Below are 25,186 nucleotides of genomic sequence, written 5' to 3'. Positions count from 1 at the left end.
GAGGATCTATGGAAAATTTGACACAAAATTAACATGACATCTCATTCTCACCCCAAATATGGTCTTTCTAGGACCTTGAAGACAATATGCTTGTCTCATTGACTCATGATGATCATCCTAAAAACGCATAGGCCTTTCTATCACAGCATCAAAAATACCAACTAGCAGTAATTAATTTATTAATGATTGAAACGATGGATAATCATGATTTCCAATATACAGACTACTATCTTGAGACCCGCCCGAGTAACTGGAACTTTGGCAGTAAATATGTCACGGTTGCAGACATAACTGAAGACGCGCGGATCTCCCCTTCAAAATGATAACCATGTTGAATGCTACCAAGAGTTTGTGATTTCCCGGAAGCTGTTTCAATCACATCAGGCGTTAGCTATGTCACTGTAAAAACATGTTCAATTCACAGGAAGATTGCTAAATAAATCATATTGAAAAATGTTGCCAAAGGTCAAATATTGTGAGGTAGGCCTACTCTTTTTCTTACCATTCAGATTGCAGGCAGAGTAACCATGCACCACTCATGTGGGCATCAATCGGACGCCCACATTTCAGATGCTTGCAACACACTTAATGGGAGCGGGGTGAAGAAGCCCAATGTGATATCAAGCCAATTTCTTGATTGAAGAAAATTCTATTAGTGTTTTTTTATTAGTCAGACTATGAGGACTGGTTTTATATACACCTCATTGAAGATAGAAATTATATACCGTGCACAACATCGATGAGGAGTGGTAAATAGATATGGGAATCTCCTGCTCTAGTTGAACCAGATTCTTCTAAACATTTGGCAGATCTACAAATGATGGGATACATAAAATAGCCATGTAAAAACAACACGTAGACAACGATATAGGGCGGTATATTTACATTGAAATAAAAAAATACAAATATTATTTGTTTTCAAAGACAATTTTATGATTGAACAATGTAATCTACGAGTTGAGTCGCAATGTCGTTTACTGGGTGGCATAGCATAAATAAAAATAGTTATATTGCCCAAAGTTGCTCAACATTCTCCACTTATGATGACCCTCAAATCACACTCAAACATAGCCACATGTGTTATGAATAAAATACATTTAGCGTAACCTTCTTTGATCACAAGAAACACAGAATGGTGATAACCACTCAGTTTTAAAATACATGATTTTATGCCTTGCCTTCTTTTTTGTTACAGACCAACATGATAATGTCGGTCTGTAGCTAATGATAACAAGTAACTCAGAGCATGTGGGAAACGTATTATACTGTATTAGTCCACTACATCAGGTCAAATTGGAATTATGAAGGGTAATAATGTCAAACTCCCAACACTGAACGGCAAAAACAGAAATGAAACATTACAATAACAGTGTATTTGAAAAAATCAAAACAAAAAAACAATAGTAAGATAAATGGAAGGTGTGATATTCTACACATCATACAATACATATAGCCATTGAAAATAGTTTTGGCTGAAGTTGTAGAAAAGTAGATTACAAAAAAACAAAACCTTCCTTGACAAAAAACATTATAATTCCTCTTCCAAGTAAACACACAATAGGAAAAAAATGTAATGGCTTGTTGCGCCATCTGTCCAAACCTGAAGTCATACAGTTTGGTGGCCTGACTCCCACTATAGCCTGGTCCCAGATCTTTTTGTGCTCTTGCCAACTTCATTGCAGTCATTGTCAATGAGTGACAAGGAGTTGGGATAATAGCACAAACAGATTGGCATCAGGCAACTCCCACAACACTACAGTGTAATAATAATTTAACAATCTGAGCATATTCCATATATACGTTCGCATCATGGTAACGTTAATTAGCACTTCAATTGTCTTGGAATCTGTTAATGTATTACAGGAGACCGCTGTAGAGGAAGTCACTGAGCCAGTCAGGTATTGGTAGGGTTGCAAAATTCCAGTAACTTTGTCAAAATTCCCAAGTTTTCCAGAAATCCTAGTTGGAGGATTCCAGATGTCCTGCTTATTCCCTTCTGATATTGGGAATCTTCGAAAACGGGGAATCTTCAAACAAGGAATTATGGAAAACCTGGGAGTTTGGGGAAAGTTACCGGGGGAATTTTGCAAGCCTAGGTGTTGGATGTTCGGTCCCCTGTGTGTCATCTCCTGAACTTGCGGAAGGGTCTGCTGTAAGGCTGTTGGCGTTTCTTCTCCGGAGGCTTGTTGTACATGTAGGCTGAGGGGCCCTGGTACTCCTCGTCTGGGTTCTCCTCCATCATCTGAAGCTTGGCCTCGATCGCACGAATCTTCGCACTCGTACTTTGTATGGGAGGGAGAAGAAGAGAGAGTGAGTGGGTAGGAGAGAGCAAGAGAGGGAGAGAGTGTGACTGCGAGAGAGCTAGAGTGAGTGACTGAGTGGGGAAGTAAACGAGGGAGAGCGAGGGGGGGCAGCAGGAATAAAGGAAAATAAAGGAAACTCTTCCTTCTCTTCCTCCACACTGACTGGTCTATGGTTGGTGAGTTTGTGTTATTGAAGTGTATGGTAAATTAAATTAAATGCACTTTCCTGAGGACTCTCCCTTCAAGTAGAATTAAACTTTTTTACAAACAAATCTCATTTTCTGATGTAAATGGCATGTTATAGAAGGGCCCAGACACTTTGGTTATGCAATTTTCACTTGTTCACTTTCACTTGTTTTTGAGAAACTTACCTGCACCAAATATGTCCTTTTAGAAATGGAAATGCTCTCAGCAAGGTTCGTACAGACAGTGACAAGTCAAATTCAAGGACTTTGAAGTACTTTTTCATGCACAAATATTTATTTTCAAGGACCATAGGATAATAGTTCCTATTATGCAATTGTTTCTAGTCACCACCAGATGGGAGTATACTGCCACAACCAGATAAAAAAATAGAATTTACTAATCATCACTACCTTCCTTACAAGTTTTACTCAATATTACGTTTCACTACTTATTTATTACATACATACATGAGTGGTAAGTCAGTACTGATGACATCGAATGATTTTCTTATATGAACTATAACTCAGTACAATCTTTGAAATTGTGGCATGTTGTGTTAATATTTTAGTTCAATGTACCTGATAATATTACATTGTCTTTATATTTAAATGGTGTCCCAACACATTGACATAAAAGTGAATTCTAACAGTGTAAAAGGCCCCTAGTTTACTCTCAAATGTTATATTCTATACCCATTTGAAGAGAAACAAGTCATGTGTTTGATAAGATTCTCTCAACATTTTAAAGAACCCCACATGGGTCCCCGACCCCAAGTTTGGGAACCACTGTAATACTAACCTCTCTCCTTACTTGCTTCAATGCGTCCTCTCTCTGTGTATCTCCTTTACGTCCTTCCTTGCAGCCTCCATTCAACGTTAGTTTCTAACTTCATCCTTCTAGCCATAGCTAGCTACCAGATTATCAACCAGAGCCCTTGAGCTACATAAGCTAGCAAGACATCTGACTGAAATATCAGCGACTATTTACCAGATGTCCACTCGTTCTTCCGAGTCAGGGAGGTTTTTGTTTGGGGAATGTCTGTTGACACAGCCGAGTTTCCCGTAGGACAGAGAGGTGAATGAATATGCTGCTAACAAGGCAAATCCGGGGGAGCAGGCGAACATAACGAGCATACATTAATAATTTGCAATTAGAACGCAGATCAAGAAGGCTTCTGAGCGTTGATCAACGCTGGGAATGCAATAATAAGTGCGTAAACTATAATTAACAAAATAAAAAGGTGCGTAAATGGTGTTTACCCTCAACTACATCCCTGGTTGGGTCGCAAAACCCCTTCATAAACATCAATATCCTGCCAGGCAGGATTTAATCTACCTGCACATGACCATCTGATCATTTATCACTCCAGTGTTAATCTGCTAAATTGTAATTATTCGCCTACCTCCTCATGATTTTTGCACACAATGTATATAGACTCTTAAATGTTTATTTATTTTTATTGACTTGTTTATTGTTTACTCCATGTGTAACTCTGTCTGGTTGTCTGTTCACACTGCTATGCTTTATCTTGGCCAGGTCGCAGTTGTAAATGAGAACTTGTTCTCAACTAGCCTACCTGGTTAAATAAAGGTGAAATAAAAATAAAATAAAAATTTTAGCTATCGATGTGACATTTGGTGGTGCCTGATCAGTCAGTTCTGTACCTGACTGGCTGAGTGACAGCGTGGGTGGAATATCTGAGTTTGCCTGGCAACCAGAGCGCGAAACACATGAGGAAATAAAACTCTGTAGTCCGCCTGGAAATTCATTTTGTAAGACCAATGCATTTTTTATATTAACATATTTGATCATTTTTGAAGTACTAACTTGAGAAAATTCTTATTTTCAAGATGTTCTAGTACTTGAATTTCAGAGTGCCAAAATAACCCTGTCTCAGTACAGTGGTGGTCTTTAGATGTAGACCACGTGAAATGTCATTCCGAACTTTGTCCGCAATGTAATATTCCATTTAGTTTGTGACTCAAGCGATACCTTTCCGTCCATTCTAGCAGAAGGAGCAGAAGGCTACACAGACAATTGAACAGCTGGACAGGGGTAACAGCTCCGAGTCGCAGAAAATGGAATTCAATGTTGCGGATAAAGTTTGGAATGACAATTTCATGTGTACAACATCTAAAAAAAACTGCATGACTATAATGACAGCATTTCTAAAAGTATGCATTTTGGTGTTTTAGAGCATTTGTTCATGTTTTTCCAAACCCCCCGTACTACACAACAAGGACGACGAAGTGAATCGCTGGTTGGGGTAAGTTTCTAAAAAAATAAGTGAAATCGCAAAAAGAAAATGTCTGGAACCTTCTATAACATGGCATTTACATCAACAATTGAGATTTTGTTGTAAAATAGCCAAGTTCTCTTTTAAAGTCCTTCTTAGACATGGTTGTTTCATCAATAAAATAAAAAAGTGTTGCATTTGAGCTCAAGAGGCCATTTGTTTTTATAAATGCTACTTTCCACGTTTTTATGTATAAACCCACGTCAACCACTCCTGCACACTGAATACGGTACTGACACCGACTTGTATATACTGGCATTCTCGTGTTTCTTTAACTCACATCGTAGTTCCTGTGGGGTTTTATTCGTACTTAAATGTTTTATTCCATTTTCTATTATTATCTACACTATATATACACACACAAAAGTATGTAGACACCCCCCCAAATGAGTGAATTCTGCTTTTTCATATATATATATATTTTAAAATCTTTATTTAACTAGGCAAGTCAGGTAAGAACAAATTCTTATTTACAATGACGGCCTCACCCCGGCCAAACCCTAACCCGGATGGCGCTGGGCCTATTGTGCGTCGCCCTATGCGACTCCCAATCACGGCCGGTTGTGATCCAGCCTAGAATCAAACCAGGGTCTGTAGTGACGCCTCTAGCACTGAGATGCAGTGCCGTAGACTGCTGCACCCCGTATTTCAGCTACACCAGTTGAAAACAAAACTAAAATGACAACAGTGGAGAGGCAAACTTGGCTGAGAGGACCGGCAGATGAGTTATAGGGTAATTAGGCTCCCTCAGCAAAGTATCTGAATAAAATAATATATTACAAAATCTGAGTAATCCACCATTATAGCACTTTAAACATTTTTAGTATAACATGTTTACCAGGTGGCCAGAGCTTACTCATGGGCTAATATTTGCCCTGAACATTATGACAGAGAAATACATTTTTTTCTCCACATTTTGTTACTTATTCTAAAATGGATTAAATAAAAAATGCCCCTCATCATTCTACACACAATACCCCATAATGACAAAGTGAAAACAGTTGATTTTTGCAAATGTATAAAACATTTGATTTTAAAGTGGCCTCCATAATTCTTAAATGGAAGAAGTTTGGAACCACCAAGACACCACAGACACCTAGCCGCCTGGCCAAAGTGAGCAATTGGGTGGCCTTGGTCAGGGTCACACTGACAGTTTCTGACAGCCCAGTGTTTGCTAAAGGACTCTCAGACCATGAGAAACAAGATTCTTTGGTCTGATGAAACCAAGATTGAACTCTTTGGCCTGAATGCCAAGTGTCACGTCTGGAAGAAACCTGGCACCATTGCTACGATGAAGCATGGTGGTGGCAGCATCATGCTGTGGTAATGTTTTTTAGTAGCAGGGACTGGTAGACTAGTCAGGATTGAGGGAAAGATGAACGGAACAAAGTGCAGAGAAATCCTTGATGAAAACCTGCTCCAGAGTGCTCAGGACCAAGACAACACAGGAGTGGCTTCGGGACAAGTCTCAATGTCCTTGAGTGGCCCAGCCAGAACCCAGTCTTGAACCCGATCGAACATCTCTGGAGAGACCTGAAAATAGCTTCGCAGCGACGCTATCCATCCAACCTGACAGAGCTTGAGAGGATCTGCAGAGAGAATGTGAGAAACTCCCCAAATACAGGTGTGCCAAGCTTGTAGAGTCATACCCAAGAAGACTCGATGCTGTAATCACTGCCAAAAGGTGCTTCAACAGAGTACAAGAGTCAAGGGTCAGAATACTTATGTAAATGTGATCGCAAATGTATTACAAATGAAAATAAATAAAATGTCAAAACCTGTTTTTGCTTTGTCAATATCGGTTATTGTGTGTAGATTGATGAAGGAGTATCACCGTATTGTTGGGAAAGAGCTCTCGGTAAGAAATTAACTGTACTGTTTTTAACACCTTGTGCGCGTGGTGATTAAACGTTGAAACTTTCTCTATAAATATCTTCTTAACGTTATTTCATGAACTGCATCGTTCCAGAAACAAGCAAGCAGCTTGTAAGTAAGCAGTTCACGGTAAAGGTCTGCACCGGGTTGCATTCGGCGCATGTGATCAAATCAAATGTGATCACCACCATCTTGTTTTTTGTTGACGGAGCGAAGGCGAGGAGCGTCTCGCGTAACATTGCGAAAGACATTGCAGTACATGTTCTGCTGTTCTATCGCACGCGCAATTATGGCCGATGGGGAAAAAACATTGTCCGTAGTCGGCAGTAACTTCTTTGTTGTTATAATATGGCAAATGGACGTGGCAGTTTCACCATGTAGGATTCCAGCTTTTAAATACATTTAAGTTAAGACGTTTAGGTGTTGATCATGAGTCTAACATACACCCTAATCTGGTATATCATACTGTAATTCATAGGCATCTAAAATAGTGTAGGGAGGGAGGGTGAGTGAGTGAGTGAAGTATGAAGGGAGAGTCAGAGAGGGAGGAGGGGCAGAGAGACAGATTGGACCAACCTGAGATTGGTTGGTAAGTCTAGTTCTGCGCTGCAGGACGGCTCCAGGCTGGCAGGACCATTCTTATCCCCTCTGAAACCCTCAAATCTCTGTGAGAGTGAGAGTGAGAGTGAGAGTGAGAGTGAGAGAGAGAGAGAGAGAGAGAGAGAGACGCAGACAAACAAACAGAGATACAAAAACAAAAGCAAGGAGAAGAACATCTGTGAGACATGCAAGTAAAGTAACATAGGACATGATGAGGTATAAGGAGAGTTTCTAGAGAATGAACTGCAACTTCCTCCCACATGGCTGGCTGCTGAGCAGAACATGAGCTGGTAACCACAGATGGAGCAGAGCTTTGGGGCCCAGCTAGCTTACGGTACGGTCATGGTTGGACCAGGTAACCAGAGCGGAGCCCGTTTAGATTACGGTTGCACCATAGACCAGGGAGGGACCAGGTCACCCCGTTGGTCTGCTGCTGCTGCTTTTGGTCAAATCCCCTCACTGGCATTGTGATGCCCTTTTCTGAGGCATTGTGGGGGAAGGTGAACGGCACAGCAATATAACTGTGCATTCATTCCTCTCAAAACCGCCCCTCACAACTTCCCCAACGTGAGTGATGCAATGTGAACCTGTAGAGAGAAGAATGGAAAAAAAACGCATCAACATACAAGAAAAGACTCATATTAGACTTACCAGGTCTAGTAATCAGTTAGGATCAATAGGATGCATTTTTAATAAGTGCCATGATCACCATGGTTTCAAAAAGCATAGTGTCGCTTTCTGAACCAATATGAATGGATGAATGACCTTTTTTTTCTTTACATTAGTCAATTAGCAGACGCTCTTATCCCGAGAGACTTACAGTTGGTGCATCCATCCCAAAGGGATCCTTCAGGAGGTTGGCGATGGAGCCCTTTATCTACCTCCCCGCAGTCAGAGTAACTCGTGGCATTTCTATGCCTCTGTGTGCAGTCTGAAGGAAGTTGCTAACTAGCGTTTAGCGCAATTTCTAACTGGCGTCGGAGCAACGACTGGAAGTCCATGGCAACTGCCAGGATGCTAGTCGATACCATAGACTTCCAGGCATTGCGCAAATGCTAGTTAGCATTGGCTCGCTGAACTACCTCCAACTTCCTTTAGGCTGGGCGCAGAGATAAAAATGGTATCCATGAGTTCATCGGACTCTGGGTAAGTGGAGAAAGGGCCTCATCCCCAAAGCGAATCCCAAGACGTCCCTTTAAGATAGCTAGGTGAGACAACCACTTATCAGTCATGAAGATGACTGTTCCTCAACGCAACATGGAAATAAGTATTACAATGAAAGCAAACAAACGGGCCCTTGCTTTCTCACGCCAGAGTACTTAACAACCCACTAGTCATAATAGATGCTGAGGTCATTCATTTAGGACCATGATTAGGCGTCAAACAATGACCCTCAAATACTCCCTTCCCTCCATTTTTACAAGTCGTTCTATAAGAATGCATCCTATACGTTCCGGATAGGCCAGCACCACGGGTCTATTTACTGCACGCGAGACCCGTATCACATTTCTCTCCTTAGATCAGTGCCTCTTCCCTCCATTATCTTTAAGTTCACAGGTTCAAAAAGGACAGGCTCAGAGGCGACCAACTCTCAACGTTTCTGGGGGGGGGGTACATCCATCCAGTGGTTGACGCATGTCTGATGACAAAGCTGAAGATCTCCAGACAGTCGGCCTGTCCAGACAGTCGGCCTGTCCATCCCCTTGGTTAAGCCATGGTGACTTTATAATATACAGAACATGACAATTACAAGGAAAATGAAACCGCCATGCAAATGAAACAGCACGGATCCTTGAATGACGTGACCGTTTACTTAAAAATCATATACATAAAAAAAAAAAATGTAATCAAAATGATTGAATTCTATTGGCATTGATGTCACTCGATACAGAATGGCTCAGTGAGTCAGACATGGGATATGGGAATAGACCAGACGCACACACGTGCGGACGGCCCAGTACGCCACTGGGGCCGAGCTCCCAGCCATCCAGGACCTCTGAAATCATCAAAGACTCCAGCCGCCCAAGACATAAACTGTTCTCTCTGCTACCGCACGGCAAGCTATACCGATGCACTGGAACCAACAGGACCCTAAACAGCTTCTACCCCCCAAGCCATGAGACTGCTAAATAGTTAGTTAAATAGTTAACCGATAGCCCGGACTATCTGTGTATTGACCCTTTATGCACTACCTCGTTTGACTCATCACGTATGCAGCTGTTACCGTTTGTCTATCCTGTTGCCTCGTCATTTTATCCCCTTTCTTAGTGTCCAACAAGCTGTCTCTACCCTTATCCTTGTTCTGAACACCTCCTAAACAAAGGTCATGTGGTTTGGTAAGAAGAATGCCCCTCTCCCCACAGGTGTGATTACTACCTCTGAGGGTTTAGAGCTTGAGGTAGTCCCTTTATACAAGTACTTGGGAGTATGGCTAGACAGTACACTGTCCTTCTCTCAGCACATATCAAAGCTGCAGGCTAAAGTTAAATCTAGACTTGGTTTCCTCTATCGTCACCCCAGCTGCCAAACTAATCCTGATTCAGATGACCATTCTACCCATGCTAGATTACGGACACATTGTTTAAATCAGGTAACTGGCTAGATGTTCTTTACCATTCGGCCATCAGATTTGCCACCAATGCTCCTTATAGGACACATCACTGCACTCTATACTCCTCTGTAAACTGATCAATCGCAAGACCCACTGGTTGATGCTTATTTATAAAACCCTCTTAGGCCTCACTCCCCCCTATCTGAGATATCTACTGCAGCCCTCATCCTCCACATACAACACCCATTCTGCCAGTCACATTCTGTTAAAGGTCCCCAAAGCACACACATCCCTGGGTCGCTCGTCTTTTCAGTTCGCTGCAGCTAGCGACTGGAACGAGCTGCAACAAACACTCAAACTGGACAGTTTTATCTCAATCTCTTCATTCAAAGACTCAATCATGGAAACACTTACTGACAGTTGTGGCTGCTTTGCGTGATGTATTGTTCTCTACTTTCTTGCCCTTTGTGCTGTTGTCTGTGCCCAATAATGTTTGTACCATGTTTTGTGCTGCTACCATGTTGTGTTGCTACCATGCTGTGTTGTCATGTGTTGTTGACTTGCTATGTTGTCGTCTTAGGTCTCTCTTTATGTAGTGTTGTCTCTCGCCGTGATGTGTGTTTTGTCCTATATTTATGTTATTTATTTATTTTATTTTTTAATCCCAGCCCCCGTCCCCGCAGGAGGTCTTTTGCCTTTTGGTAGGCCGTCATTGTGAATAAGAATTTGTTCTTAACTGACTTGCCTAGTTAAATAAAGGTTAAAATCCCTATATGTACATATCTACCTCAATTACCTCGTACCCCTGCACATCAACGCTGTACTGGTACCCAGTGTATATAGCCAAGTTATCGTTACTCGTGTATTTTTCTATCTCTTCCTTTCTGCATGTTGGGAAGTAAGCATTTCACGGTTAGTCTACACCTATGGGTTTACGAAGCCTGTGCCAAATAAAATGCGATTTGTTATTCTTGATCTGTCTTGTGTGTGGGGAGCATGTCATGAATCTTGAGAGGAGTGGGGGGTGGTGGTGGTGGGGGTCTGGAACCAGTTGTCTGCTGCTTGTTATTGTCAAAGGAGGGCTGCACTGTTAACCTTGACCTGAAACTGGTGTCTCATTCCCCTCAGGGGAGAGTGGGGGACAGGGGATGTACAGGAGGGGCGTGATTCGGCCCCATACAGGATTTCCTTAGTCCATACAGGCAGCTGCCTATTGTTAGGGACAGACCAGGGTTGCTGGAGTCCAAGAGATCCCCCCCTGCCTAGAGGGACTGTCTGGAGCACTGTCCTCTCCAGTCCTACACGCCTGCCTTTCTGCTACTGTTCTACACTCCTACCAAGTCCATGTGTGGCCTGTACACCATGCTGCCATTTTGTTGTACCCAACAACACACACACACACACACACACACACACACAAACTGACCAGACCACAGGCAAACACACTGCTGCACGCAGGACGCTTAGGCTTAAGTCCGCACAACTTCAGAACCTGATTTAGGCTAGCCTTTTTGCCCTAAGAGAGGGACACACAATGAATCACAGGCCATGCTGTGTGTGTGTGTGTGTGTGTGTGTGTGTGTGTGTGTGTGTGTGTGTGTGTAGTAAAGGCGAGAGGTTTAACCAGGTGACATTTACCTTTACCTGTGCGTGTGCCCAGCGCACCACCAGCTTCTTGGACAGGGCCAGCTTCCCATTCAGGCAATGGATCGCCCTCTCAGCCTCCTGGAGATGGGGAAAAAAGGAGTTTGATCCTCATAAAAATATAAATACATTTCACCATGAAAAACCAGGCCAGTATCATTACATTGTAGTCATTTAGCAGACACTTATCCAAGAGCTCTTACACAAATCAATATGTCATTATTCTCTATCATAAAGTGATAACAGAGACAGTAATGACTGATGGATCACCCAGTCCGTGGGGCTCTAGTGTGTGTGTGTGTGTGTGTGTGTGTGTGTGTTTGTGTGCATGAGGCTAATAAATACACACTTCCTCTGAATAACACCCCAGGGACAGCCTCCCATCACACTCGAGACACTCACAGTGAATAAGAGATCTTTATCTTAGCTTTGGTGGAGCCCTGAAGAGCCCTATGATGTGTGAAGCAATATCTTCACGGGGAGAGATGGGGAAACGGTTGGCTATACTGTATCTTTTGTCTATGCTGTGTATAGCTTTTGACTTGCCCCAACTTTTCACTTTTGTGAGTTAATATTTATACGACGCACTTATCTCTCCCAATAAGCTTGATAACGACTTCATTTAGGAAACATTCACTTCACAACGAGTGTGAAATGTGGTTGTCTCGACTAGCGGTCTTCAGATGAATGCACTATTATGTCGCTCTGGATAAGAGCGTCTGCTAAATGACTCCAATGTAAATTCATATGGAGGTAGAGACTTATCTTTTCTTGGAATTGAAAGATGTGAAATGGCTGGTGTGGTGTCGTACCTCTTTGGTGTGGAAGTTAACGAAACAGTATCCTCGGGGCTGGCCCTCCAACGGTCCAGACTTGTGGAACAGGAAGTCAAACTGTTTCACCTTCCCAAACTTCTCCAGAAGCTTCACCAGGTGATACCTGCAGAGGAAAACACACACACACACACACACACACACACACACACACACACACACATTTATACTGAGACTCTAGTGCTTTTCATCTACTGTAAAAATCAAATGTATTTGTCGTTTATGCATTTGATTTGCTTGGATAAATCCGGTCATGTATTACTTTGAAATAACATTTAGTGGTCATGCGTAATCTCCAAATCACATTATGATTAATATAAAATACTAAATTGAATTACTGTAGAATAGGTTGAAACGAAATAAATGACTAAAAATGTCTCTTTCAATACAGGCAGGTCATTCAACGCCAGACTTCCACCATCAACTAAGATGACTCATAACAGAAATGAGCTGACATTCCTTTGGTCACAGACAGTCCAACCTATTCATAAAACATCATGACTATATTTGCCTTCCCTGTCACCTGCCCCTGATTAGAATGACCGGTCTCTTACACCTTTTGAGCCGCAGTAAATCTTTCATCCACACAATACAGAGGATACAGCGGCAGGACAATGAAAGAGAGAAAAAAAAAGAAAAGAGGAAGCCTGATTTCAAGAAAAACATTCACTACTGTACAGTGCACGGCTGCGTGCGGCTAACTGCCATAACTGCCTCGGCCTGTTAGCCTACAATAGTCGTGGGAAATTGAACGCGTCCACCTTCCATTCAGAAGGTTATTAGCAGTGGGATTCATTGTCACTAACATCCAGGATCCATTAAAAAAAATATATAATAATTGCTTGACCGTCTGACCCTTGAGGTGGTCTCGACTGTAGCCTCATTGCCCTGTTATCAAGTGCTAAACTATGAAGAGTCCCTTACAGCAGTACATACTGTACTGGCCTGGCCTTGTACCAATCAATAGATTCATTTGTCATGACCGTGGCCAACAGCTGTACCAGTGATTCAGAGGGAACTTGAGGTTATAACCCCTGACACAAGACTCAACATTTTGGGATAAGTTTCAAGCCTACACTCATTCTACACACTGTGAAGTTCAAGTAGAAGGGATCACGAGAGTTCTCGCACACGTCATCTACTGTATATCAGAGTGAGAAGTTGGGACAACAGTAAAGGAGATATATTTAGTCCAAGCTGTAATGGGAAGCAGTCTGAACAAGAAGCAGACAATTTCATATGTCCATGTCGACGGTCTGTATTGGTGGGCAGCCTAGCATGCAGTCTGTGCGTAGGAGAGTGCATTCTCTCTATTGTCCGAGCCAAATATCACTGTCCGTGCACGCCAAAAGCCTATGCTGCATGCTAAAACTTCAGGGCGTTATCAGAAGAACATCAACAGTGTAGACTGGGCATGAACATATGAATAGAAAGGCTACCTAGTCATAGAGTCACAATATACAGTACCAGTCAAAAGGTAGGACACACCTACTCATTTAAGGGTTCTTCTTTTTTAATAGGGAAGACATCAAAACTATGAAATAACACATATGTAATCATGTAGTAACAAAAAAAAAAAGTGTTGAATCAAAATATATTTGAGATTCTTCAAGGTAGCCACCCTTGGCCTTTATGACAGCTTTGCACCCTCTTGGCATTTTCTCAACCAGTTTCATGAGGTAGTCACCTGGAATGCATTTCAATTGAAAGGTGTGCCTTGTTCAAAGTTCATTTGAGGAATTTCTTTCCTTCTTAATGCGCTTGAGCCAATCAGTTGTGTTGTGACAACGTAGGGGAGGTATACAGAAGATAGCACTATTTGGAAAAATACCAAGTCCATATTATGGCAAGAACAGCACAAATAAGCGAAGAGAAATGACTGTCCATCATTAAGACATGAAGGTCAGACAATGCAGAACATTTCAAGAACTTTGAAAGTTTCTTCACGTGCAGTCGCAGAAACCATCAAGCGCTATGATGAAACTGGCTCTCATGAGGACCACCATAGGAAAGGAAGACCCAGAGTTACCTCTGCTGCAGAGGATAAGTTCATTGGAGTTACCAGCCTCAGAAATTGCATCCCAAATAAATGCTTCACAGAGTTCAAGTAACAGACAAATCTCAACAACTGTTCAGAGGAGAATTAGGCCTTCATGGTCGAATTGCTGCAAAGAAACCACTACTAAAGGACACCAATAAGAAGAAGAGACTTGCTTGGGCCAAGAAACATGAGCAATGGACATTAGATCGATGGAGATCTGTCCTTTGTTTTGATGAGTCCAACCGCTGCGTCTTCGTGAGATCCAAAGAAGGTGAACAGATGATCTCCGCATGTGTGGTTCCCTCCCACCGTGAAGCATGGAGGAGGAGGTGTGATGGTGCTTTGCTGGTGACAGTCTGATTTATTTAGAATTCAAGGCACACTTAACCAGCATGGCTACCACAGCGATACACCATCCCATCTGGTTTGCGCTTAGTGGGACTATAATTTGTTTTTCAACAGAACAATGACCAACACACCTCCAGGCTGTAGAAGGGCTATTTGACCAAGAAGGAGAGTGGTGGAGTGCTGCATCAGATGACCTGGCCTCCACAATCACCTGACCTCAACCCAATTGAGATAGTTTGGGATGAGTTGGATCGCAAAGTGAAGGAAAAGCAGCCAACAAGTGCCCAGCATGTGGGAACTCCTTCAAGACTGCTGGAAAAGCATTCCAGGTGAAGCCTGATTGAGAGAATGCCAAGAGTGTGCATAGCGGTTATCAGGGCAAAGGGTGGCTACTTTGAAGAATCTCAAATGTATTTTAATTTGTTTAACACTTTTTTGGTTACTACATGATTCCATATGTGTTTTGATGTCTTCGCTATTATTCTACAATGTAGAAAACAGTAAAAAATAAAGAAAAACCCTTGAATGAGTGGGTTTGTCCAAACTTTTGGCTATATTCATGATCTCTTATTGATTTATAAAACAGGTAGTGGTTGTGTCATAGTCATCACAGGTATGTTGAAAGCATGACATTCAGCTACATTGGCTGACGTTGAATTCCACATAATGTAATAGTGTCTCAGGTCAGGCAATAGCCTAGGTCTAACCGGTATTTATTGATCTCAAGCTTAGGTCAGATACAACACAAAATGTTTCCTATGAAAGTCTAATCACTAAGTTTAAAGACATATCTACGTTATTTCACAATGTAAAATAATTACAATGTGAATGTCCTTTGATAGCCTATGTTACATAAATAAATAAACAAAAACATGGGTGAGCCTTTATTTTTTTCTTCCGGAGTGACTGCCTGGGAATTGTGTTGTGTACAAGTAGCCTAACAGAGATGCTTGTTGCTTTCATACATTTCTCCAGCAGTTATTTTTAAATCGTGGAAAGGTATGTAGCCTAGGAGCAGGATTTGGGGGAGTACTAGGGACCCCGGGTTACGTCCCAAATGGCACCCTATTCCCTATATAGTGCACCACTTTTGGCCAAAGCCCTATGGGGCCTGGTCAAAATTAGTGGACTACATAGGGTATAGGATCTTATTGTGGATACAGCCATGGACTGGATGTATTAATGTCTTTCCTTGGCCTCCCAGGAGCTTTCTTCGACAAGCAGAATTTCTCACTTTCCCAGACTCCACCCTCTGCAGGCTAGAATGGAGAGTCTTCCTGCGACATGCTTCTGGTACAGATTGAGGAATTGATAGTGGGCTGATACACCGGGAAGGACCACAGGAGGGGACGGGACCACGTCTGGCCTTTAACAGACCACAATGCACTTCTCCTGGGGGTTGGAAAACGTGCTGGCCGGCAGGAGGTGGAGGAGGGCAGCTAAGGGTTGGTGAGGGGAGGAGTGATCTCCTTGCTCGAGGGGGTTCTTCTGTGAAAGCATTAACCCGAGCCAAGCTGGACATCTGTTAAATAACCATGCGGTGAAGTGGCCCAGCGCCTACAGTTCCTCCATCTATGCAAGCAGTTGCTCCCGACGCCACTTGGGTACACTGCAGCATCCACAGAGAGGCTCTTGCTACCAAGGGAATGCCTGACAGCTTGAAAGATCTTTTGGACACCACAGTGAAAATGGTTAACTTTGTTAAAGCAAGGCCCCTGAACTCCCTTGTATTTTCTGCACTATGCAATGATATGGGCAGCGACCATGTAATGCTTTTACAACATACAGAAGTGCGCTAGTTATCAAGGGGCAAAGCATTGACGTGTTTTTTTAAATTGAGAGACAAGCTTACTGACTATAATTTTCACTTGTCTGACCGCTTACATGATGACGGGTTTCTCCCAACTGGCCGATCTGGGTGATGTTTTTTCTCGCTTGAATGATCTGAATCTAGGATTACAGGGACTCTCTGCAACTCTATTTAATGTGCGGGATAAAATTGAGGCTATGATTAAGAAGTTGGAGCTCTTCTCTGTCTGCATTAACAAGGACAACACACAGGTCTTTCCATCATTGTATGATTTGTTTGTATGCAAATGAACTCAAGCTACGGACAATGTCAAATGTGATATAGCGAAGCACCTGAGAGAGTTGGGTGAGCAATTACGCAGGTACTTCCCCCGAAACAGATGACACAAACAACAGATTGGTTATCCCTTTCTTGCCCTAACCTCCAGTCCACTTATCGATATCTGAACAAGAGAGCCTCATCGAAATTGCAACAAGCGGTTCTGTGAGAGTTGAATTTAATCAGAAGCCACTGCCAGATTTCTGGAATGGGCTACGCTCAGAGTATCCTGCCTTGGCAAATGGCGCTGTTAAGACACTGATGCCCTTTGCAACCACATACCTATGTAAGAGTGGATTTTTTAGCCCTCACGAGCAAGAAACTAAATACAGGCACAGACTGTGTGTGGGAAATGATTTAAGACTGAGACTCTCTCCAATACAACCCAACATTGCAGAGTTATGTGTCCTTTCAAGCACACCCTTCTCAATAACCTGTGGTGAGTTACTCACAATTTGATGAACAAATAAGGTTTTATATGTAAGATGGTTAAATAAAAAGCAAAATGATTGATTATTATTATTTGTGCCCTGGTCCTACGAGAGCTCTTTGTCACTTCCCACGAGCCGGGTAGTGACAAAAACTCACACTCATTATGTTTAATAAATATGTTGTAATGTGTGTGTGCGGCAGGCTTACAATGATGGCAAAAAAACAACATTTGAGAGTACGCTGACCCTGGTGCTAGAGGGGGTACGCAGCTGGAGGTTGAATGTTCGAAGGGGTATGGGACAATAAAAAGTTTGGGAACCACTGAAACAGAAAATGTGTATGTTACAACACCTTGCTCGTCTCAGCAAGGAGCAACAAAATTTCCTCACGTTGTTAAGTCCATGTTACTGTAGAGTCCGTTACAGCAGAAACGGACTCAACCGCACAAATGCCCAGCCAATTCCTTCTTCGGTCAGCTGTTTTGTCCACATTTGTTATTTTAACGGTTATCTTGTTTTCATGACGGTCTTCATCCATAATTGTCAGTTACACAGTTATACCGTAATTGTGCCAACTCTAGCCATGTGTGTGGTGTGTGTGTGTGTGGGAGATGTGCCTGGGCAGGCGGGTCGAGCAGGTGGGTTGGGGTGTTGTCCCTCTCAACTGATGACTGTCTCCTTAGCTAAAGACACACTCCTGAAACACAGTCAGGCTGGTGTTTGTCTAGCGACAGCCTGAGACGGAGACTGGCGCACAACATGTTACGTAAGACATCACATCTGCTGCTATAAGAGCTCAGCTGCCTCTTCAAAAACAAAATGTGCCAAAGTGTTGACTCTGCTCCCTGAGATATGGGGAAGGTAACAAAAGCATTCCCAGATGAAATGCAGCCTATATCATTCACAGAATCATTCACAGAATCCAGACTGTGACCCCGGAATTATGCATTTTTCAACCAGCTAAACGCCGATGATCTCCCAACTTCAGTTCAGCTTTTCTACCACTCTTTTAGTTTCTCCAAGAGAAGGGGGAAAAAAAACAGGGAATTGAGCAATCGCTCAGCATTGTCCCGAGACTGGATTCTTCCAGAGATCTGGAGGGCTCGAGATCATGACTGATGATGGTGCTGAGGATCTGACATCATTAAGACCTGTGGATTAATTAGCATGGAAAATAGCGAGAAAATAAAGGATTATTGGCTGAGAGAGACAGAGAGAAAACACAGAGAGAACGTTAGAGGGACGAGAGAAAGAGAGAAAGTAGCCTAGTAGCAGTTGTGGAAACCTTGTGGTCGTGTTAAAAGAGTGTACAACGTTTCCCGCCAAATTTCAGAGTGCAACCGTAGTGCCAGATGCCCTGGGGGAATCTTCCAGTTTGGACTTATCCTTAGAGAAATGAGTGATCAATGGCTCCTGATGCTGCAGCAAGCAGTGAGTCTAAGACTTTGTCCCAAATGGCCCCCTAGTCCCTATATATTGCAATACTTTTTTTTACCATCTCCTCTTCAACACCACAATCAATCTCTCTGACAGAGACTACACATTAGCGGTAAAAACTAAGAAATTACAGCAGAGATTTGTACCTCACATCTCCATTACCCACTTTATTTGATCTCCTGGCTCGCTGTAAAAAGAAAAAGAACAAAGTGCCTGTAGCTGAATGCAGACCCTCACTCAGAAAACAAGAACAGACCTCTCTACAGTGCTACCTGCCTGCATGTCACTTTACAGAGAGGAGGGCCCTGAAGTAGGTCTTGCTACAACAAACACTTGGAGCATGTGAACTAATTCATCTTACCAATCACCAGCCTGTGGGCATATTTTGTTGTTTTCCTTATATCCTATGTAGTGCACTACTTTTGACCAGAGTCCTATGGGAATAGGGTGCCATTTGGGATGCACACCAGGTTATTTAAAGGAAAACAGAGGGTAGAGGGGAAGGAAATGCCTGTCTAGACACCAGCCCCAGCAAGCTGTACATTTTCCAGGGGCCCACCAGCCAATCCCAACCTGTGCTGCCCTCCACCCCACTCCTTCTTCTGAAGCAAAAAGAGCAGCCAGCAAGCTACAGGTTGACAGAGTAAACACGCCAGGTAAGTGAGAAATGATGGCAGCCCTTCAGCAGAACAGGTCGCCATGCCCGAGTGCCTCTCTTTCACACGCCCAACGTTGTCTGCTCATTCTCCAGCCCTCACAGACACACGGCTAATCAATCATACAGGCCAGTCACGGCGGTTGCTCCGCTGGGCTGCTGCTGCATTGCCTCCCTGGCAGGGAGGAGCGAGCGCCCCACCTCCCAGTCAGGGGCGGAGAGAGTAAAAGTTGCCCTTAACAACTAGCCTCGTAAAACCAGCCTGATCTCGCAAGCTCACATAAATGATTCGTATCTGTGTAGCAAGCTGGTGAGATTAGGCTGGTTGTACGAGGCTACCGTACCACTGGTTCAGGGTTAAATACATGTTTAATCTACCTGATGGTTAAGGCAAGGATTTGAGAGTAGGGTGATCTGATCCTAGAGCTGTGGTTAGGGACAAATTCTACCTCGAGGTTCATGGACCAAGAGGATTCACTCACTCTGTGATTTTAGGATCGATGTTCCCGATCCACAGGCGATGGCCTTCGTGTGACGAGCTTTCTGAAATTATAGAGGCATTCTCCACGGTCTCCACTGCCAGCTGTGCTGTCGTGGGTTTCTTGCTTTCTGAAATGATAGTGACATCATCGTCTGCCGTCTCCACTGTAGAAGGTGTAAGCTTCTTGCTTTCGGAAATGATAGTGACATCATTGTCTGCCGTCTCCACTGCAGAAGGTGTAGTTTTCTTCCTTTCTGAAACTACGGTGACATCCTGGTCCTCCACGGCTGATGGTGTGGGTTCCTTCCCTTCTGAAATGGTAGAAGAAGGACGCTCCACTGTCTCTACTGCAGACCGAATAGGTTTCTCGCGTTCTGTAACAATGGGGGAACTCTCCGCCGTCTCCACTGCCGACTCCATGGGTCTCCTGAGAGAGAAAGAGAGAGATAGGCTTTTGGAGTGTGCCCTTCGTCAAAATAATGTGGCCCACAACTTCATTAAATACTGTTAAACCCCTATGAAAATGAAAACATCAAGTAGCCTAGCTAGCTAATCACAGGTCCTATTTTTTGTGATCATACGTTTCACTGCGTTCACTGTTCAGACAGAAACATTAACTAGCCATCAGACTGTTAAATAGTCACCACTAGCCAGCCTCAGCCCAGTACCCTGCCCTGAACTTTAGTCACTGTTACTAGCCTGCTACCACCTGGTACTCAACCCTGCTGCCCTATGTACATAGTCACTGAACACTGGTCACTTTAATAATGTTTACATACTGAATGCTAGTAACAGCTCATGTTAAATAACTGCTGTTGTACACCTTTTCAATTCATATACGTTACTGTCCATAATGTCTATACACACCATGATATGCATCTATATTTATATTCCAGACTATGACATGCATTGCTCGTTCTAATATTTCTGAACTCCTTCCTTTTGGGGATTTGCGTGTATTTTATTGTAGGTATTACTGCACTGTTGGAGCTAGGAACATAAGCATTTCGCTACACCCGCGACAACATCTGCAAAATATGGTTTAGCTAGCTAGTTTACGTTAACAGCAATCCAGTTAACTATCATCGGCAATGGATCTAGTTAGATGACTAAAGATAAACCATGATGAAATACACACATATATATATATATATATATATATATATATCAATTGTTTGTTTTATGTTTCTGTTCACTTTGCAACATGGATTTGTCAATGCCAAGAGCCCTCGACACGGACGGGTGTCAAGCTTTGCTAACGAAGTAAGCTAGTTATTATGCTAGAACTAAGTGTATGTATCAAACGTTTAATTTACCTTGTTCGGTAGAAACTTTGTCTGACGGTGAACGGCTCAACGTTTAGAGATTACTATATCAACAAAACGTCAATAGAATGCTATAATTTAGATAAAATACCTTAGTACACAAAGCTCCGGTGAGCTAGCTGCTAGCCGCAAGATAGCAAAAACAAAGGCGCCTGTGAATGACGTCTTACACAGTCTCGCCCAAAAAGAGCACACACATTGATGACACCCAAAACATATTATTTGAATGAATATGAGGAATAACGCAAGCGTCGGCTCCAGCTATTGCTGCTTTCAAGACAACTGAGTATTCGTGAAAGAATGAGGTCAAATCATGACGTCAGTGATCTTTTAGTCGGAACTAAGAAACTCTGAAATGTCCGACTTGCTAACTGGTTTTATTTATACACGTGCCGCGTTCAACGAATCAATAAGTCGGATATTTCCGAGTTTCCTATGTCCGACTAGCATCGGATGGCCGTTCAAAACGATTTTCCCCAGCCGGAGTTTGTTTTTTTCCCGAGGTCCCAGCTGTCACCCACTAAAGTCGGAACTCAGGGATTTCTGTTCCCAGTTATTTTGAATGCGGTAATTTTCCCCAACGCTTTTCACTGCCTTGCGCAAAAAAAAAAAACATTTTTACAAGATATAGCTAAGTAGTAACATTAAAATGCAATGAAGTAGTGCATGAATACAGTAGTTACAGTGTAAAGATCAAATATACTCTTGTATCGATCCAATATGTCTTTAAGCTTACTCGAATGCATGTCCAACGACCTTCCTTCCATAAATGACAGATACATTCCACAAACGTTTTAACGTTAGCTAGTAGTAGCCATCATGCTACGCTAGTTAGCTTTCGTGTCAGCGTGTCACATGCATGATTGATATTGATATGATCGATATGCAGTCAACTATCTAATACCCCTGGACTTATAAAGGCTGGTAAAATGCTACAGTTAGGTCTTTAGTCCTTGCTACATCATCTTTTGGACTAATACATTAATGATATACTGTAACATACCCATTGATTCTCGAAGAATACAATTTATAAATGACTCATGACCTTAGTTCAACTGTCATAACGCATCAGAAGCCAAAATATAGGCCTAAGTTTTACTCCAATGTTTGTTAACAAGGTAACTATAAACAAACACTATAGCCTCTGAAGATGCTTAAAACGATATATTTAATATCATGTGTGATCAGTCCTTGCATCCATAGCTCTGTCAATGAATGTAGCTTTTTAGTGAAACATGGTCGGAGGATAGCTTTGTAATTGTTTCAATTAAGAATTGTAGCTTTTTAACAACATAGGCCAGCAATATTCAGTGATGTCGTGAACTCTCGCAGTTTATGAAGAAATATCAACGAGAGACAGTATCCCACTGATCACCTGTGCTACAGTTTTTCTGCTTCACTTCACGTGTAAAGACAGCCATCATCCCCCCTCTATCGCTTCCAATGGACTCAGACACACTACCAATTGTTAAATATACCCTAGAGGTAACACAAAAGAGTCATGCTTTTCATCTTCCTATAGCCTTTACCACCAGGCACCAGTCGTGTCTTTCAGTGAGCCTGCCTGCTGCTGGCTTTACAAGGGAGTGATACAATCAGCCAACCTGGGTTTATTTAGAGAATAAAGCACTTGTAAGGTCTCTGCCTTCTGTCCCAGATATTATTGATACAGTAAAGCGCTGCTGACTGTAACAACACAGAGGTTGTAGGGGCTGTTCTGGATTTGTTGTTAGTTCTTTTCACCTTTATTTAACTAGGCAAGTCAGTTAAGAACAAAGTATTTACAATGACTGCCTACACCGGCCAATCCCGGATGATGCTGGGCCAATTGTCCACCGCCCTATGGGACTTCCAATCACGGCTAGTTGTAATACAGCCTGGATTCTTATTAGGGCGTCTGTAGTGATACCTCTAGCACGGAGATGCAGTGCCTTAGACTGCTGCGCCACTCGGGAGTCCTAACATACAGCAGCAATATACAGGCTGTAGATAGACATAAGTATCACCCTGCCTGCCTAGATCCCCCCTGCCTTCTTGTGATGTACACTCAGTGGCCAGTCTATTAGGCACACCCATCTAGTACTGGGTCAGGCCCCCTGTAGCCATGAAGGGATGCACCTGGTCAGCAACAATGTTCTGATATGCTGTGGCATTCAAACGTTGATCAATTCTATAAAGGGACCTATCGTGTGCCAGGAAAACATTCTCCACACCATTACACCACAGCCACCAGCCTGTACCGTTAACACCGGGCAGGATGGGGCCATGGACTCATGCTGCTTATGACAAATCCTGACTCTGCCATCAGCATGACGCAACAGGAACCAGGATTTGTCAGACCAGGCAATGTTTCTCCACTCCTCAAATGTTCAGTGTTGGTAATCGCGTGCCCCCTGGAGCCACTTCTTCTTGTTTGTAGCTGATCGGAGGTGAACCCGGTGTGGTCATCTGCTGCAAAAGCCCATCTATGACAAGGACCGACGAGTTGTGCGTTCCGAGATGCCGTTCTGCACACTCCTGTTGTACTGTGCCGTTATTTGCCTGTTTGTGGCCCACCTGTTAGCTGGCACAATTCTTGCCATTCTTCTTCGACCTCGCTCATTAGCTAGCTGTTTTTGTCCACAGGACTGCCGCTGACTGGGTGTTTTTTGTTTGTCGCACCATTCTCGGTAAAACCTAGACACGTGTGGGTAAAAAGCCAAGGAGTCCAACCATTTCTGAGATACTGGAACCTGGCACCAACGATTATACCACGCCTGGCACCAACGATCATACTATGCTCAAAGCCGCTTAGGTCACTGGTTTTGCCCATTCTAACGTTCAATTGAACAGCAATTGAATGCCTTGATGCCTGTCTGCCTGCTTTATATAGCAAGCCACGAGCGAACCATTTTCGTGTACTAATAAACTGTCCACTGAGTGTATATCAGTATCCCATCTCTCTATACACACAAAGCAAGGTGGTATTATGACTAGGAGCCAAGCCTGAAGCTTCACACTTAGATGTAGGTTGCATCCCAAAATGGCACTTTATTCCCTATATAGTGTACTACCTTTGACCAGGGCTGAGCTTTGGTCAAAAGTAGTGCACTTTGTGGGGAATAGGGTGCCATTTAATTGGCGCGCAAACATACTGTTGAGGTGATTTACGAGGATGACGTTAACATTGTCTATCCGCCTGGTGTGATAGTATATCGTGGTGCCCCATTTCTCTTGATGGTGTGTAAAGGTGTGTGAATTCATCACACACAATAGAGGATGTCATCCAGGGTATGATACATGGCTGGTTGTTCACCGGTTGATGATTGTTAGTTGTCAAAGATGATCTTATTTGAAACTATATTGCTCCATTATCTTTTCTACATACTTTACATCTGGACTTAGTCATTTAAGTTTACACTGCAAACTTTTATCACCCACATAAAAAAAATGGTGTATTCCATTTTTTCAGTGGCGTCCATGATTTAGCAGCAGTGGGGTGCTGAACACTTGAGGCAGCAACATACAGTATGTAGGTAGACATAAGTATCGCCCCCTGCTGGCTATTATTAGAGCTTGCCATCCATGGCACTGAAATATCACTACACTAATATGAAAGGAAAATTAGATACATAGATAGATGTTGGTATTTTATTTCAGTACTTTAGTATTTGTTATTTTGCGTGACTATGTTTGTGTGTTATCATAAGATCAGACTGTAATAATATCTGCATAAGTCTCAAGGAATGTTTTTGTTACGCTTCTCTGTATCTCTGTCATTTGTGTGTCTGTGTGTGACAGCGATGGCATTGAGTCAGCTGGGCCTACTGTGGCTGGCTTTGTGCCGATGCCTGGTCCCTTTGTTGAGGTCTTCCTGTCAGCTGGCGGTCAGCTCCAGAGTCCCACTGCTGTTCCCAAATACATGTCATCGAGACATCGCCCCCACTGCCGCCACCTGCGTTCTCCTGTATGCCACCAAGATGAGTAAAGGTGAGCGGAGAGCCGATTGCCTCTCAACTGCTTTGTACCTATTTGATTTGGTCTATGTTGCCCTCAAAAAACCCTCAAAGGCT

The 25,186-nt window shown here is 42.9% G+C and overlaps 1 protein-coding gene and 1 pseudogene across 3 annotated transcripts; one reads left to right on the top strand and one right to left on the bottom strand.

Annotated features, from left to right (window-relative positions):
* Window positions 1-861: 861 nt before the first annotated feature.
* Window positions 862-21,414, bottom strand: rbm18 (RNA binding motif protein 18). 3 transcript variants are annotated; one of them, XM_029656939.2, is made up of 6 exons: window positions 21,226-21,414; window positions 19,811-20,236; window positions 12,268-12,394; window positions 11,450-11,536; window positions 7,237-7,325; window positions 862-2,282 (listed from the first exon to the last, which is right to left on the bottom strand). In XM_029656939.2, the coding sequence occupies exons 2-6, from the start codon at window positions 20,227-20,229 to the stop codon at window positions 2,123-2,125; spliced, it is 882 nt and encodes a 293-aa protein (XP_029512799.2). In that variant the 5' UTR covers window positions 20,230-20,236; window positions 21,226-21,414; the 3' UTR covers window positions 862-2,122. The 3 variants fall into 3 exon arrangements, with proteins under 3 accessions (XP_029512799.2, XP_029512792.2, XP_029512804.2); XM_029656932.2 differs by having other exon boundaries at window positions 21,126-21,412; XM_029656944.2 differs by having other exon boundaries at window positions 11,456-11,536; window positions 21,126-21,408.
* Window positions 21,378-25,186, top strand: part of LOC115127299 (ribosome-recycling factor, mitochondrial-like) — a 33,608-nt pseudogene continuing 29,799 nt past the window's right edge.

The sequence above is a fragment of the Oncorhynchus nerka genome, linkage group LG4, assembly GCF_034236695.1.
Source record: "Oncorhynchus nerka isolate Pitt River linkage group LG4, Oner_Uvic_2.0, whole genome shotgun sequence".
NCBI lineage: Eukaryota > Metazoa > Chordata > Actinopteri > Salmoniformes > Salmonidae > Oncorhynchus > Oncorhynchus nerka.
Note: the sequence above shows the minus strand (reverse complement) of the source record. Positions and strands in the feature narration are given on the sequence as shown.